General features: G+C 45.5%; 1 protein-coding gene across 7 annotated transcripts; it reads right to left on the bottom strand.

The window, feature by feature from the left end:
* Positions 1-2,801: 2,801 nt before the first annotated feature.
* TRIM45 (tripartite motif containing 45) lies at positions 2,802-13,043 on the bottom strand. 7 transcript variants are annotated; one of them, XM_058439418.1, is made up of 7 exons: positions 12,424-13,036; positions 11,323-11,573; positions 8,628-9,361; positions 7,217-7,346; positions 6,176-6,290; positions 3,973-4,099; positions 2,802-3,067 (listed from the first exon to the last, which is right to left on the bottom strand). In XM_058439418.1, exons 1-7 carry the CDS (start codon positions 12,760-12,762, stop codon positions 2,919-2,921), a joined length of 1,845 nt encoding a protein of 614 aa, XP_058295401.1. In that variant the 5' UTR covers positions 12,763-13,036; the 3' UTR covers positions 2,802-2,918. The 7 variants fall into 7 exon arrangements, with proteins under 7 accessions (XP_058295401.1, XP_058295399.1, XP_058295400.1 ...); XM_058439416.1 differs by having other exon boundaries at positions 11,323-11,698; positions 12,510-13,036; XM_058439417.1 differs by having other exon boundaries at positions 11,323-11,668; positions 12,510-13,036.
* Positions 13,044-16,986: the final 3,943 nt, after the last annotated feature.

The raw sequence follows: 16,986 nt of genomic DNA, 5'->3' as shown, positions 1-16,986 counted from the left end.
TGGTGAAATAGGAAGCAAGGTCATAAGTGCAGAGTAGAGGTGGGGTAGAAATTGGAGTTTGAGGGGAAGAAAGTATGAATTGTCTAGAAGCATGGGAGAATAAATGAACTGGGGAGATGTTTCAGGTTATTGGGCAATGCTAAGAGCCCACTGAAATTAGTGGTCATAAATTTAAAGTGAGACTAGTCATCACGCTTTTGTTTTTTTTGCAGGATCATTCAGTTGGGTTAGATGGAAGGTTGGATCTAACCTGGGTTGGAGTTTGCCAGGCAAGAATGAGAGGGAGACTATGCAATAGAGTGATTATAGTGATGATCTATAGAATCTAAGCTGGGAAGGATGAAGGGAAGGACATGAGGTGGGTGAGAGAAACAACAGGAAGGTGGCAGAATCACTGCATTGTGGGTTCCAAAGAGGTAGAATTAGTAGTCAGGTTATTACAGTGGGTGAGCTGGAAAGGTGGGAGGTTGTGGTTGCAGGATGCCTGAAATTGAGACTATGCAGAGGGTGTGGTTGGAATCAAGATCTAGGGTATGTAAGGCTAAGTAGGGAAAAAATAATACTGGGGAAATGATCACAGAACTAAGAAGTCTGTGTAGACAATGAGTTATCCCAAGATTGATAAGGAGTTGTACCAGAGTCACAGCAAGCTCAATGCTATAATCTTCAAGGAACGAAGGGGAACGATTTGGGGCTCAGTAGATGGCTGAACCATGGAGGAATAGCAAGCTGTATAGCTGAAAGGCATGAGCTCCAAGGCTGGCCATTTTTAGAAAAAAAAGTAGGGCTAATGCTCTAGAACAGGGTTTCTCAACAGCAGAACCACTGACATTTTGGATTGGATACTTCTTTGTTTCAAGAAGCTGTCTCGAGCATTGTAAAATGACTAGCAGCATCTCTGACCTTTACCCCCAAGATGCTAGTAGCACCTTGCCCCAGTAGTGGCAACTAAAAATGTCTCTGAGACTTTGCCAGATGTCCTCTTAGGGGCAAAGTCACTCCTGGTTAAGAACCACTCATCTCGGCCAGGCACAGTGGCTCACACCTGTAATCACAGAACTTTGGCAGGCCAAGGTGGGCGGATCATGAGGTCAGGAGTTCGAGACCAGCCTGGCCAACCTGGTGAAACCCCATCTCTACTAAAAATACAAAAATTTGCCGAGCGTAGTGGCACGTGCCTGTAATCTCAGCTTACTCTCGGGAGGCTGAGGCAGGAGAATCGCTTGAACCTGGGAGGCGGAGGTAGCAGTGAGCTGAGATCGTGCCACTGCACTCCAGCCTACGTAACAGAGCAAGACTCTGTCTCAAAAAAAAAAAGAACCGCTCATCTCAAAGCAGCAGTAATAAGCTAAAAGGACATATACTTCTGGGCTGAGTGACAGAAGGAGTGAGGAAGAGCAAATAGCTAATAATTTGAGAGGGTGACAGGCAGGAATGTGTTTTGGGAAGATCAGATTTAGGTTACAGAAAGAGGCTGAAGGGAATGTTTCCAGAAAAGGGTGAGAACGCAGAGAACATCTTAGTATTTATGGGTATAATGTAGCCCATGTCTGTCAGCCTCAAGGAGGAAATGTATTCCACAATGATCTGACAGTCATCATCTAATTATTTCACTTCCTTTGCCTGACCCAATTCGCCAAATGAGTCATCCACTTCTTAAGGGATCTTACAATGCAGATTTCAATAATTATATTTAATACATGCTGAGTTTACTGCTATATAAGAACTCAACAGTTTCAGAAGAACACACAAAATATATACAGTGAAGACCTTGGCAGGGCTGAGGCACCAGTGCTGTGTACATCCTCTCCCCAAATTCTCCAGCAGCTAAGAAGGCACACTATGAGTGAAGGCACAGTAAGAGTCAAAGCTCCCAGTTAACTTTCTAGGTATATAGATAACAGTGAAGACTACTCTACTAAACAGTGAAGACTACTCTACTAAAAAACAGAGCTGTGAGAAGGATGAAGGTGTTTAGATTTTCTGTATAAGTAGAACTGTAATAAATGTATGAGGTTCTATTTCTACACCATTCCCCTTTATTAACTTTCTATTTGTATGCCCTTGACCAAAGAGTAATCTTCCAGGCTTTGGGGCAGAAGGCTGACATGGCATAGAGACAGAGGAGGGGGACACCACCAAAACAAGATCACATTATCATGATCACAAAACGTACCAGTAAATCCACTGAAAGTATGCTAACAAAAAGCGGACAGGATGAAAGGAGGTTTCTAATCTCTAAGGGAAATATCTAAATAATGTGTAGCTCAGAGAAAAATTAAAAAGGTCATAACAGGCCAGGTGTGGTGGCTCACGCCTGTAATCCCAGCACTTTGGGAGGCCGAGGCAGGTGGATCACAAGGTCAGGAGTTCAAGACCAGCCTGGCCAACACGGTGAAACCCTGTCTCTACTAAAAACACAAAAATTAGCTAGGCGTGGGGGCGGGCACCTGTAATCCCAGCTACTCGGGATGCCAAGGCAGGAGAATCATTTGAACTGGGAGGCAGAGGTTGCAGTGAGCCAAGAACATGCCACTGCACTCCAGCCTGGGTGACAGAGTGAGACTCTGCTTTGAAAAAAAAAAAAAAAAGGTTATATCAGAAAGGAACTAAACTACCTAGACCCTTCAGTTCCAGTGGAATAGATACCTCCATACTGTACAAAATGAAAAGGAGTCTCCTGTGGTAGAAAAAGAACGTTGCCAACCTACCTTTAAGAGAAATGTAGAGGTGGTTTTTTGTGCTCAACCATCCACAAGTACAATCAGCGAGTAACTAACAAAAGAGCACTTGAACTCCAGTGCAAGATAAGGCACTTTGTTTTTAATTCTATCAGTCTCTTTAGAATGAACGAAGGTCTGGGTCCTCTGGAAATCTCAAGTGGTGCCTGCAGCTTTAAAAGGCTGAGCACAAACCCATCAGAGAGCCACAGTCCTAAGTGGACTCCTCGGTGCGCTCTGCCCACCTGTCCATGTGCATTCAGATTTCTCATTAAATTTTCCACAGCATGACCAATGGGGACGACCTGGGTGGCCTTTGTGTCCATGGCCACAGCCTAGGTACCCACCTACATGGGACAAAGAGAAAGGACAAAAATCAACCATTAGAGTGGAGTCCAGCAGTTACCATTATCATGGAAATTAGACCTCCTGGCAACATGCAGATTCATGGGAGTGAAAATATCTAAGAAAATCTTGGCAAGAGGAACAAGCTATCTGACTTCTGTGCAGTCAGGAGGACCCTGAAAATTGATCACAGCAAATCAACTCATGTTAGCTGGAGTTCTAAGAATGCTGTAGCGATAAAACTTACCGCCTGAAGGAGGCGAACTAGTTTGCACATCAACTGTAAAATAAATTGGTTTGGATTTTAACTGTAAAATCATTGAAATAAAAAAGGATAGGTTGGTGGACATAAAAAAAATAGAGGTAGATCCTCAAGTGTTTATACAGAAGGATGCAAAAGCCCATTTTATGGCCCATTATTAGAGTAAGGACACAATAATTTTTTTTAAAAGTAATTAGATCCCTTACCTAAACTGACTCCCTATCCTTTCTGTCCCCCTGAAAGACCCAGACCTTGTTCAATTGGTTTAATCATCCACTCCCCCAGCCATGCCTCATTTGGAATTTATTTAAGGTTCTAAAAGGAGTAAGATGGGTCCACAGTTTTCACACTGCTCAGGCCACTGGAAAGGGACAGACAAACTGAGAATCCTACATGGAAGCACAGGGCTCATAGGAGCTGTACCAGAACTAACAGAACTGAGAGCTTTTAAGTCTGCTATTTCAATTCAGAACAAGGAAGCTTTAAGTGACACTTTTAGAACAGTGGTGTCTCTACCATCACAGACGGTGCTTCCTAGAAACAGAGCCTAAGTCCAAATGTCTAGTGGTTGTGTGGTAGGGAAGGGCCCGTCGCTTGATTCCCACTGCTGGCAGAAAGGCCCAGAGGGTAGTGCTTTCTCCTTACCTGGCATGGTGCCTCCACAGGCACAGCGAGCCGTTTTCTGGCCCCCGCTGGAGCAGAAGGTGCAGCAGTGAAACACGCCTGGGTGTGGGCGGGGCTTTCTCCTCACGGTCACAGTGAATGGCGAGCCCTTCAGTGTTCAGACCAAAAGCAAAGAACAGCATCTTATGAGTTAACAGGATGTGCTGAGCATCACTATGTGCTAAACAGAGTCTGAGGCACAGGGCCTGTCCTTGGACGAACAAGGACAACAGGAAAGAAACAGATTAGAGGACAAGAACCCTGCTCAGCTGAGAGGGGGCAGATACAGCTGCAGTGGAAGCATCGCAGGGTCTGTGCAGCCCTCCTACCATGCTTTTCACTGCAGATGCTAAGTACTAGACGTAGGTACTGATTTATTCCATGTAGCCGAACCTGCTGGACACTGACAGGAGTCACACAGTCAGCTCCATTTTCAGTGACATCTGTATTAGCTGGGGATTGTTGTGGCAAGATGGCAGCAAAAGCAGAAACCCATGCCACAGCAAGCTGAAGCTTTTCTTAATGGACTCTGCCTCTATCCTTGTATGAAGTATAAGTACCTAGGTCATTCAATACATTAGTAATCTCAGACTGACTTTTCTCTGGGATTCTCAATCTCAGTTCTTAAGGAACCTCAGGTATAATAAGTAGAATGTTGCAACCACAAAGGTAGGACATTCTGTGGTCCCTTCTCCAATTTGTACCTCTTCTCACACACCAAGCTAGCCTCTTTCCTTCCATCCTGGACATGACTTATCTGTTTACTCACCCACTTATTCTGGGACTGTGAAGACATATGGAAGGGAGAAAGGTTAAAACGTGTACAGCTAATAATTCTCAAATTAGTAACTCTCCCATCTGCCCCCTTTCCTTTAAGGATAACTTTCATTCTCTAATTTGTATCCCATGTTAAACAAAAAATATTTATTTATTTTTTTAAAGATGGGATCTCACTCTGTCACCAGGCTGGAGTGCACTGGCACAACCATAGCTCACTGCAGCCTTGAGCTCCTGGGCTCAGGCAATCCTCCCAAGTAGCTGGGACTACAGGTGCACACCATCATGCCCAATTTAAATATTTAATAAGTTGCAATGTGCCTATCCTTATGTGAGAGCCACATTGTGAAAACGCAAAACAGAGAACCTAGCACCTTAGAAGTCTTTCAGATGTTAAATTTCCCATCTTAAAGAGTTTACAATCCAGTTAAAAAACAACTTGGCATTCAAAGAAATGGGTTCAAATTCCTATTTTGCTACATTTGCTGTGTATTTTAATGCAAGTTTGGTCTCTCAGTCTAATTGGACACTGATCCCTGTGCCTGAAGGGTTTTGAGGACAATTGAAATAATATATGTAAAAACACCTAACCTGTTCCTGACATACCATAATTAGGTAAACAATAAATGGCTATTAAATATGAGAGTTCCTTAGTGCACAAATCATAAGCCTAATATATCATGATGCTATATGGTATTTTACTGTCCCTGTCAGTGTTGATTTCTGTGGAGGGAAACCTCTGACTACTCCAATGTCAGCAGAGAGATTCTGCTGGACCTGTTAGTATCACCCAATTTTTAAAAACTCATACTCTCTCTAAAGCAGGAAGTGCTCTACTTGTTTGTGTTTATACTTGTTTGTAGAAACCATGGTAACATAACTTGTTTGGTATATTTGTTTGTTTACAGGAACCATAGTAACAGAAAAACCTGTATGTAAAACACAGTAGAAAATTACATGAGCAGATGGTTAGGCAGACAGATGACTAGTCAATTGTGAGGAGGGGGCATTACCCTCTCAACTGTGTTCATGTCCAGACACAGTCTGGACAAAACTGGAAAATCCTGAGCTAGATTATATTTTTTGAATATGCATGGTTGTCTGCTGACAGATCATCCCCTGTGGTCAAGACATCTTCTCCACATTAAGAATCCTAAGAAACCGACTGGGAGAATGATAAACTATAAGCATAACTGCCTGGAGGTGACACAGGGATACAGGGTTCTTATGGTCAACAGCATCCTCCAGGAAGAATAAGAGTAGCAAAATCTGGGCTGTTTCTAAAGTGAAGAAGAAGACATGGGGATTCTATTCAATCTCTCTATATAGCTGATCCTATGTGAAGTGTCTCCAGATCCTAAGACAGTAGAACCCAGGTTGCTCAGGGAAGCACGTGCACCAGTCTTACCTGCACATGCTGTTCTTTGATGCAGACCCACACAGTATAGACGCCAGGTTCCTTGGGGGTATAGGAAATGTAGTATGTCCCATCCTTGTTATCCTGGACCATTGTTCTGACTGGGCTGAATGGAGATAAGAGTCAAAACACCACTCACTCCCACAAGCCGGCTTCAGCTGCTACTATTTTAGAATGTAAACTCTACACCATCCCATTCAGTATTAATGTTAAATATCCCCAAACAGGATGCTTCTTCCATTTGCTTCAGAAGTTAATTTTACAACAGAAGGTAAACAGCATAAATTCCTATTTAGTCTGATATTCAGACAAATTCCTTGAATATATTATTGTGTCCTTTTCAACAAGCTTCTGTTGAACCCTCTTGCTCTGTTGTCCCTCCTCCATTCTCCAATTCAAGAGAAATATAAACAGGCTCCAGGCATAATTTAGTACCAAAGGGAGACTGAATTTTGAAAAGGGTACCATTCAGTCTAACACAGAATATTTTTCAACTTATTCTAAAGCTTGAGATGAAAACAATCTGAGGGGGAGACCATAGCTTTGAGAGAGAATTGAATACAAAACCCACACAGGAAAACACATTTGGCCACATAATGTTTCATAGTATTATGGGGAGGTAAGACGTGACTACTGAGTTACACTCCATTATCTTTTTTTTTTTTTCTGGACCTGGGGTCTTGCTCTGTTGCGCAGGCTGGAGTGCACTGGCACAATCACAGCTCACTGCAACCTCAACCTCCTGGGCTCAAGGGATCCTCCCATCTCAGCCTCCTGAATAGCTGGGATTATAGGCATATGCCTCCACTCCCGGCTAATTTTTTTTTTTTTAATTTTGTAGAGACAGGGTGTCCCTATGTTTTCCAGGCTGGTCTTGAACTCTTGGGCTTAAGCGATCTCCTGCCTCCACTTCCCAAAGTGCTGGGATTACAGGCGTGAGCCACTGTGCCCAGCTCCAATATCTTAAAGGACCTCATGTTTCCAGTTTTCTCACTGCCTGTTATCCATGACACCTAATTGTGTCATACAAACCTGTCTTTCTTATCTTTAGGGACAATGGCAACTTGAACGTTGTCTCCTCCCCTGCCCATGATTTCTCCTGCAGCATCCTTACAAAGCAGGGTGAAAGAGGCTGTCTGTTTCTCCCGGGCTCTGTGGAGGTCTGAAAAAGATAAACACTCGGTCCTCACCTCAAATGTAAACTGCAGTGACTACATCTCCATCTTGCTTTTTCTCTTCAGAACAAAGGGTTGTACTTTCTTGTATACTGTAACTACCCTGGCTCCCTTGCTTTTCTCTTCTCCGCCTCCCAGAGTACGCCTCTTGGGAGTCCTTCCTGGTTAGCCTGGTTCTCTCAGCTAGCAGCTGCTTTGGACCACACAGGATCCTGGACCTCACCTTCAGTCCTGGGAGGCTTTAAAAATACTCAGGACTGACTGAGGTATTTAAAGAAAACCTCTAGACCCTGTGAGAGAGGATAGTAACCCCAAAACCACCCTCCCTAAGCTCCAGATCCTGCTGGGCTAGGCAGGGAGTACAGCTGACCAGCCTCACGACCCTCCACGTTTTGAGATCCTCTGCAACTTGGTAGCTCATGCCAAGGTATTGGGGGGATATCCAGTAGCTACAGCCCTTACTCCAGCATTCAGATGAAACGGTTTCTTAACCTGGGGTTCATGAACTACTATGAGGTCTATGGAAAGGCTTATGAAGAGTCTAAAAATCTAGAATGGTATGCACAAGTTACTGGGTGTTTCTGTAGGAAAGAACATTCTCAAAGAGATCTATGGCTTCCAAACAGTTAAGAATGCCAGTGTCAGAGTCTGATGACTCTTAAGATGCAATCTTCCTATCAGGACTGACAGGTGAAACATATGTTTTAATAACATGCTTCCATTAGAAAGAGAACACTCGTTAAAAGAAACCATTTTTCCCCCAATTAAATGAAACACCTACCATATCCTTTTAAATGCCAGTAAGGTTGATGTGAACCAAAAAGGGCCTAAAGGAAAGGAAACCGTAATCTCGTCTTCCTCATTCCTCTGAAACTCCCTTCAGAACTTGATCTAGGAATCCAGGGCCTGCCATGCTCCTCTCTGAGCAGGCAGAATTTCACCTGGCCCTAGTCACTGCTGTTACCTCCAATGGGCATGTCTCCGTTCTGCCATCTGATAGAAACAAAACATGATCTGTGTGTTTCTCAGCCATTACTACTTCTCTGAACTGGAAAAGGGTCAAGCCTCACTCCTGTATTAACTGTACCCTAACCAGAACAAACCAGAAAGGGCAAAGGTGAGGGTCACTGTGTTTCAGATCAGTTTATTTCCCCACCTTTGGTAACCTGGTCAGTAGGGTGTGCTTCCTAGCAGAACAAGCCAACAATCTTCACACACCTTCTCTCTGTCCACTGCCCTCTCAATGTCAATGGGAAATGCCTTCCTACCTTCTCCTTGTAGGACACATTTGGCTGGATCAACCTCTTTGGTATTAATGGTACCATAAATTTCATAGCCATGGCACTGGCCTGCTTTCTCCTGAGGACAGAAGCGTATCTTATCATTTACTCCAGGACGGGCGCTATATTGAACTTTGTTCAGCTTCCTGAGCCGTTCTACTACCACCCCCTTGGTGATGAGGATCTCCAAGTCTGAGCCGCTGGTCAGCAGGTGCTCGGTGAACTCCACTCCAGTCCGCATGTCTGCCAGTAACTGTTCCAGCTGGGCCTTCCGCAGCTGCAGGGAATTTTCCTTCTGGGCCCGTATGTCTTCCAGCTGCTTCAGCAGCTTGTCCTGATGCTCCTCAATGGCCTTAATGTAGCCCTCCGAGAATGTCCGGACATCAGCTGCCACTGCCTCCACTCGTTTCTGGAGGGCACTGTTCATTATGTTGATCTGAGCCAGGGCTTCCTCCAGGGCCTCCACGTGGGGCTGAGTACCTTTGAGGAGCTCCCGCACAGAGTCCCCATGCTTGTGGATGACATTGCTGGTGAAGTCGCAGGGGTGTTCCCGATGCTCCCCCACCACGCAATCCCGGCATACGGGCCGGTCACAGAACTCACAGAACAGCCTCAGTTCCTCTGCAGGGTGAAGAGGACACAGGATGGGCTTCCCAATCCGGCTGTAGCCTTTCAAGTCTTTTAGGTCCACTATGGTGTGGTAAGTCGTTTTCTTCTGCCGCCTAGGGGCAAACAGAGTCAATAACAGGAAATAAGGGGACAATTTTGTTGGGAATAGTTGGGCAGAGAGATTTTAGGAGCACAGGCTCTGAAGTTAAACAAACTTGATTTCAATTCCTTGCTCTAATCTCTAATTGCATGATCCTCTCTGATTCCAGTTTCTCGTCTGTACAGTGGGGACAAAACCTACCTGAAAGAGCTGTTGTATAGAATAACGTGTGAACAGACTAGGGCTCTGGCTGGCTACATGCCTACGCAGAAGGTTGCAAGACTATGACTGCATGCTAGAACTTTCCCAAAGAGTTTAGACAAGAGTCACAGTCGGCTTCCTAAGGTAAGTTAGCAGTGAGGGCATGGCAGAAAACTAGCACCAAGAAACAGAAACCATGCCAGATAACACAGCAATAAAGTCCAAGCAATTAAAAAGCAGACACCAAGTCTCATCTAGCTTGCATCTAAGATTTTGGTGAAGCATTTCTGTTGACCTGTATCACCCAAATCAGCAGGCTAGAATTTTTTTCAAGAGACATCGTCAACATTGTTAGAAAGCGTGAAACCGGCCGGGTGTGGTGGCTCACGCCTGTAATCCCAGCATTTTGGGAGGCTGAGGTGGGCGGATCAACTGAGGTCAGGAGTTTGAGACCAGCCTGGCCAACATGGTGAAACCCCGTCTCTACTAAAAATACAAAAAATTAGCCAGGTGTGGTGGCATGTGCCTGTAATCCCAGCTACTGCGGAGGCTGAGGCAGGAGAATCGCTTGAACCTAGGGGGTGGAGGTCGCAGTGAGCGGAGATTGCGTCATTGCACTCCAGCCTGGGCGACTAGAGCCAGACTCCATCTCAAAAAACAAAAAAAAAAAAAAAAAAAAAAGAAAGAGAAAAGAAAGTGTGAAACCAATGGTTAGTAGAATCAAAGCTCTCTTTCTAATTTTTTTACTATAGTAGCCCTCTAGAGTTGCAGGGAAATCCTTAGGAAAACATGGTGACTGTTCAGAGTTCCTCCATTAGCATTATATCAATTTGAATCTTATATGCCTATTCTGGCACCAGAAGAGTGTCTGCAGAGAAAATAGGGTCAGCTGGTTTGGCTGGCAGCAAGACAGTCGCAGGGACTATCACATAATTACAAGTTAAAAATAGAGTGAAGTCTACAAACTTGTTCTGTTAGTGTAGCCAGAAAACAAATGGAAGTAGAACCCGAAATCTATTTTAGGCTAATCCTAAAACTGTGGTCATTTTATATTCTGGTGTCCTAGGATGGGGTAGAGTAAGAAGGGACAAAAGTGATCCATCTGACAAACTATTCACCAAATGCCATAAAAGACATAGTCTGCACCCCAATTAACACCTACCAGCCCACCTCACCAAGCTCCAGAGTAACTCTAAGGTACAAAGCAAAAGCTGAGGTCCAGCCAATCATCATCACCTATTCTGGGAGCGTAGCATGGGTTAGTGGAATTGTAGTCAAAATGATCTGGATTTAACACTCAGTTCTGTTACACACTTACCAACTGTAAGACCTTGGCAGATCACATAATATTGCTGAGATTGTTTCCCCAATTAATAAATGGGGGTGAAAACAGGGCCTGCTTTTCTGTAAGAGTTGCAAGATCGAAGGAGTTCAAGAACAGCATCTATGCTATTATATTCATTCTCCTGTTTCTCCAGCACCCAGTACAATTATTCACTACACGAATGATTGATGGTTGAAGGAAACTGTAGCTGCACTTTGTAAATTGAAAGGGATTATGCAAACCTCTATTGCTATTGCTACAGGTACTATATTAGGCTGACCGGGTTAACTGTTGTACTAGAGTATTTGCTATTGCATTGTTATATTCCTCTTTGACCTTCCACGGTATCTGAGAAGGCTTTCCTTTTCAGCTGCTCACGGAGGGATTTGTCTTGACACCTCTTTGTAATCTGCTCTTAAGCTACACCTGGTGGAGTGTCCCATCTTTACCTATGAGCCTGGCAGCAGAAGTGGCAGAGGTTGGCTTTGCAGGTCTGACACCTCTTCTCTACTTCCCTGTCGTTGCACAGGTCACACACCAGGCCCTGGCCTTCCCCACGCAGGCTCTCCAGCATCACATCATTCACGGCCAGGTGGTCTATGGTTAAAGCCTTCACTCCACCCATGGGCAGGTCCACTTGAGCATCACATACCGGACAAAGGATGCCGATCTGCGACTGCAGACTTCGTGGCTTGAGTTCCTGGAATATTGACCCCTCAGAGCTTGTGTCAGAGTCTCCCCCTCGGATGTCCACTACTGAGAAGGGCTCCAGCTGCTCCAGACACGTGGTGCAAACTGTATGCAAACAAGGCAAGAGCCTGGGGGCTTTGAAAAGCCCCAAGCACAAGGGGCAGTGAGTCTTGCCTGAGTTCCCAAGTGCAGTCCCACTAGGGAGTTTGCTTACAAAGCCCAGCAGCGGCTTTCTGTTTTCTGACATACTCCCTACGTTTGTGACCAATATCAGAAAGGGCCCTGGGCAGTTCTACGATGTAGTAGTAGGTGATTAAGCCCACCCAAAGAGAAAGTTTCCAGAACTTGAACAGAGACCATGGAGACTCCCTCGCTGACAAATAAAAGGGCAGACGGGAAGACGAGGCTTCCTCGAAGGAATCACCCACAGATCTACTCAGAAGGGCCCCCTCCTTTCCACTGCATCCCATACCAGACACACCCACGCCCTCCTCTGCCCCGCAAGTCCTTCCCGGATGCGCTTCCAGGTCTAGCTCTCCAGCTAGTCCTGCTGCCAACAAAGTCACCCCTGCACCTCTCGCTCCCTCCACTGCCACCCGCCGCCCGCCCCACTGCGCCCCACACGCGACAAGCGCCGACCCCGCCCGCGCACGATGAGCTAGGGGCCCTCTTGCTCCTTCCCTCTGCGAAAGGCGCTCGCCAGGCGAGGGAACTGCAAGCCGCCGGAGGGCTTCTCGGTGGCCACCGCCTCCCCCGCGCCTCGGACCGGGACGCCAGCGGGCTCTCGCCCCTCCTCACACCAATCCCAGCCCGGTCTACTCCGGCGAGTCCAATCACCGTCCGAGAGGGGCGGCCCTCACCGCTCCGGGCCCCGCCGCCCTCCAGAGTGACGCCACTAAGCATCCAATAAGCTTTGGTAATTTCACATCTTCGCCAGTCCACTCACGCGGGGGGCGGGACCTGACAAGGCCGTTGGCAGGGCGGCAGAAGGGCTTAGAGTGCGGCGGGAGGAAAAGGCCAAGGCTCGGAGCTAGCAGCATAGTGTAGTCAGCGTCACCGTTTCGCAGGGACTGTCCCTCTAGCTCTATGGTGACCAGAGAGGCCTGAGGACCTCTTAAAAAGCCACGCTGATTTGGCGCCGGGACGGCCCTGTTTCTGCCCTCGGACTGGTCCCACGAACGCAGACTGGGCTCTCCCATTGGTGGATGGCACTGTCAGTTGGCTCTGCGCTGGGAGTGGGAGACGTTTTTCGGGCTCCCGAGGCCTCGGCCGCTCGGGGGCGCCAGACGTTTCTCCTCCACGCGGGTGTGAGGCTGCGAGGCTCCCATCTGTCCTCAGGCGCTTACTGTAGCTCACAGGGCCCTCAGGCCTAGCGTGCTGGGTACAAGCAGTCCCGCGGCTCCCCGGCTTTGGGTATTTTTCTGGGATAATGGCATCTCAGGCTCGCGTTCCGGGGACTGATTCGGGAGACTGTGGAGCCGAGGTCTCGAATGGAGGGCTTACTTCGGCCGGGCTGGGGAGCGCCACCCTCCTTGTCGGGCTCAGGAAGGCTTTGTTTCCTCGTGCGGGGAGAGTGCAGATGACCTAAGGAGTTGAATGTCACCCAGGATTTCACAGTCCTGTGTAACAGAAACGAGCTGAGCGAGTTGGACCCGCTGTTTTTATCAATCACGGAGGGCTCCTGCCTGGTCACAATGGGACAATGGACGGTGGCAATGAGGGACAAGCCCTTTGTGGGCTCAAAACCAATTGGGAAGATGAACACGTCCGACCCCTATAACTATAGTTACACGGCCGCCTTCTCTGGCCTTACTAGGCGTCTCCTGATTCTCCAAAATTCCAAAAATGGAAACAGCTGCTCCCTTCCCCTCCACCTGTTCTTATCTCCAGTTGCGTCAGCCTGTCTACTGGGCCCTCACTGCTTTCTTTGTTCATGACCTTCCCTACTTAATGTGGACCCAGTGGGCGGCTGTTTCACTGATTCCTTCATTATCCGTTTCATGCTATAGGCATAGTGTCTGGAGCCTAAGCTTTTAAAAGTATGGAATCTGAAAAAAAAGTTAACTCCAAAATTTGAAAAAAAAAAAAACAAAAACAAAAAACACTGTAAAATATAAAAATGAAATGTTTGGCTATTTCCAAAACATAACACGCCAATGAGTCAAATGCCACCTTTATATAAAATGTGCAAGTAATTTCCAAATGTTAAGCATATCTCCAAAGATTTTTAAATAGTCCTTACCTAGAGTTTTTTCAGCCTCTTGTCTTTCTTGCATCTACTCTCAAAATCTGCATTCACCTCTCCAGTAGGCTGGAGGAAGTCACAAAAACTGTGTGGACTTGGGTTTGCTATATATTCTTGCTTTGAACTTCACCTTTACCCTCCCTGCTGCTTGGCTGTGCTTCATCTCTTGTTCATGCTGTATCACATTTCTTGTGGTAGTAGTTTCAAGCTTCTCTTGTTTGAGAAGTGCTTTATAATTTACACGTGCAATATCTCATTTAGCAGTATCTCATTTAACCTTTAACAATATTGTAAGGAAATGGCCTCAAAGAGGTCTTGCCAGCTCTTGGATGGCCAGCCCAAGTTAACATATCTGGAACTTGAGCACAACCTTATGATGCCATGTCTAAGATTATATCCGGGTTACCTCTACCTTTCCCTTTTTTTTTTTTTTTTTTGAGATTGAGTTTTGCTCTTGTTGCCTAGGCTGGAATGCAATGGCAGGATCTCGGCGCATTGCAACCTCCACCTCCAGGGTTCAAGCGATTCTCCTGCCTCAACCTCCCAGGTAGCTGGAATTACAGGCATGCACCACCACACCTGGCTAATTTTTTGTATTTTTAGTAGAGACTGGATTTCACCATGTTGGGCAGGCTCCTCGAGAACCCCTGACCTCAGGTGATCCACCCACTTCGGCCTCCCAAAGTGCTGGGATTACAGGCGTAAGCCACCGCGCCTGGCCACCTCTACCTTTCCTTTCTCAGTTTCTTAAACATCAAATCCCTCACACATGCTGCAGCTAATCCCTTCCATTGATGAGAAAAAGAAGGCTGTCTGAAGAACTGCCTCGCCTTTCTACTTAAAAAATCCATGATTCCTCACACCTCCTCTCGTACCTCTCCTGACTGCCATTCTTTAGTGCCAAGATTAGTTCCTCAAGATCTTTGTTTTTTATCCCAACCTCTCCTGCTTCCTCAAAACCTTATTCCTATGTTTCAGTCAGTCAGTTTTTCTGCCAAGAGTTCTGATGAAGTCCTCAAAGGGGAAGCAAATCGTCTTTTGATCTAGCTCCCCTTCAATGTATTAACGGTGGTGGTTCTCGCCGCTATATTTCTCAAAAGAGTGGTCTCACTGTCTGCTTTCATCATCTTTTTATAACCATCACCACCCATTTATTCCTCCCCTCTTTCCTATTGAGACTTTCTTGTAGATCATGTGTGACCATATTTCTGGCCTTTTCTCAATAGGCAATTTCTTTAGTATTTACCATTTTTTGTCCTTCCTCATCCTTAAAACTTGCCTCCTCCTTGACTTCTGAAATACTCTACTCTCCTAACCTTCTATCTCTTGGGCTGCTTCTCACACCCTCAATCCTCACTAGTTCCCCGTCCTCCACTTTATCTCCTACCTTTGCATCTACATTTCCTCATATGTGGATGATTCCCAGACCAACGCTTCCAGTACTGATGTCTCCCCTGAGCTTTTGACATAGATTTCTAAATCTGCACTCAAATGTGTTCCTATCACCAAGTCCCACATAGCTTAAACTTCACTGAACTTCTTTGCTCACTGAACTGCACTCTCTGAATTTTCCTATTTGATTCTCTCCAGAGTATCATCATTCTCCTTTCCCTCCTGCATGAAACCTTATAGTGCTGCTGGCCTCCTTTCTCTTGTTCCGTATCCAGGCAGACACCAATTTCTTTCCATCCCCACTGCCAACACCTCACTGCATACATTTTTTAAGATGCTATAGCTCTTTATCACCCTCACCTTAAGTATCACAATAGTGTCTGAATTATCCCTGCCCTTTATTTTATCTACACAGTTCTTCCAAATTAATTGTAAAAACATGTAAAAACATGATACAAGTCAGTCTTCATTCTAAAACTTTCAGTAGCTCCCCATTTTTGTAGGATAATGTCTGGATTCCTCAATAGATTCATAAAACTGCTTGTTTAGTTATTCCCTAAACAATGCCAAGCACGTTTCTTGGTCTTTTGCCAAGTTGTCGGCAACATTCTCCTTCCTTTATTATTTAAACCTACCCTTCCTTCTATGAAAGGCCTACTTCAAACTTTCTCTTATTTCAAGGCTCCAGATTCAAGCCTAATAGCTGTTTTGCCTATATTATTCACTTTGCAGTTTGTGCTACCTTGTGGTATTGTTTTTATTATGTGTGTATATATATGCATGCGTATATATTTATATATGTGTATATATTTACACGCTATATATATCACATACACGTATACTCTCTCTGTTAAAATGGAAAATCTTGGCAACTTAGACAGTAGTCATTTAATAAAGACCTGTTATTGATGAAGGAGAGGATGGTGATCTCAAGTAATGGGAGGACAAAGAGGACCACCTTCAACCAAGAGTTTTATGGATAGTGCAGACCATAAGTGATGTGGGGTGACATCACAGGACGAGAGAGGATTTGTTAAGGATGCTCCTTTCTCAGAATTAGTTCGGTGTCTTCTTCCATGCTCACACATTGCTTCATCTGTCTGGGGAAGCAATAGTCATGGGATCAGAGGAACAGGACTGATGAAAGTGACCAGGGTTCATGAAAGTGTCTACAAGAGTTTCAGCCCACTCCTGTTTGCCCAAGACAGGGAAGATACTGAAGGCAAGAAAGCCAGGAAGGGAGAATGACCCATCAGGAAATCAGGCAAGCCTGGTTTGGGCACTTTGCTTGATCAATACCTCAGACATTGAGTGGATATATGGAGAGGGACCAGAGAGTTCTGTCAGACTTATCTTTCACCATTCTATTTCTCTCTGTAGCCATCCTTCCTTCTTTCCCTCAAAGGAAGGAGACTCCTTTCTCCTGAGACCTGTGCTCTGAAGTTCAGCCCTGCCTGCCTCCTCTCTCTCTTCTGCCTTTATCTTCTTTCTGGTGGATCTTTCTTTCTGTTCATGTCCATGCTTCAGTCTCTCCTTCTACCATATGCCCCTCTCTAGCTCCCAATCTCTCTCTACTTCTTTATAGCCAAGCTGCTTGACAAGAATAGTCTACATTTGCATCTCTTCTTCTCCTTGCATTTTACTCCTAAACACAGCGCAATCTGGCATTTGCTCTCACCATTCCTCTGAACTTGCCTTTGCCAAAGTTACCAATAACTTCATATTGGCTAAATCCATTGCATACTTTTCAGTTTTTAACTAACTGAATTCACTATAGCTTTTAACA

This window comes from Hylobates moloch, unplaced genomic scaffold, assembly GCF_009828535.3.
Source record: "Hylobates moloch isolate HMO894 unplaced genomic scaffold, HMol_V3 SCAFFOLD_5, whole genome shotgun sequence".
Taxonomy (NCBI): Eukaryota; Metazoa; Chordata; class Mammalia; order Primates; family Hylobatidae; genus Hylobates; species Hylobates moloch.
Note: the sequence above shows the minus strand (reverse complement) of the source record. Positions and strands in the feature narration are given on the sequence as shown.

Coding starts and splice junctions, on each gene's coding strand:
- TRIM45 (XM_058439416.1), bottom strand. CDS start 12,762: ATGGGAGAGCCCAGTCTGCGTTCGTGGGACCAGTCCGAGGGCAGAAAC. Junction 9,362..11,322: donor TTCTGCTGCCAGGCTCATAG/GTAAAGATGGGA, acceptor GTTTGCCCCTAG/GCGGCAGAAGAAAACGACTT. Junction 7,347..8,627: donor ATGTGTCCTACAAGGAGAAG/GTAGGAAGGCAT, acceptor TATCTTTTTCAG/ACCTCCACAGAGCCCGGGAG.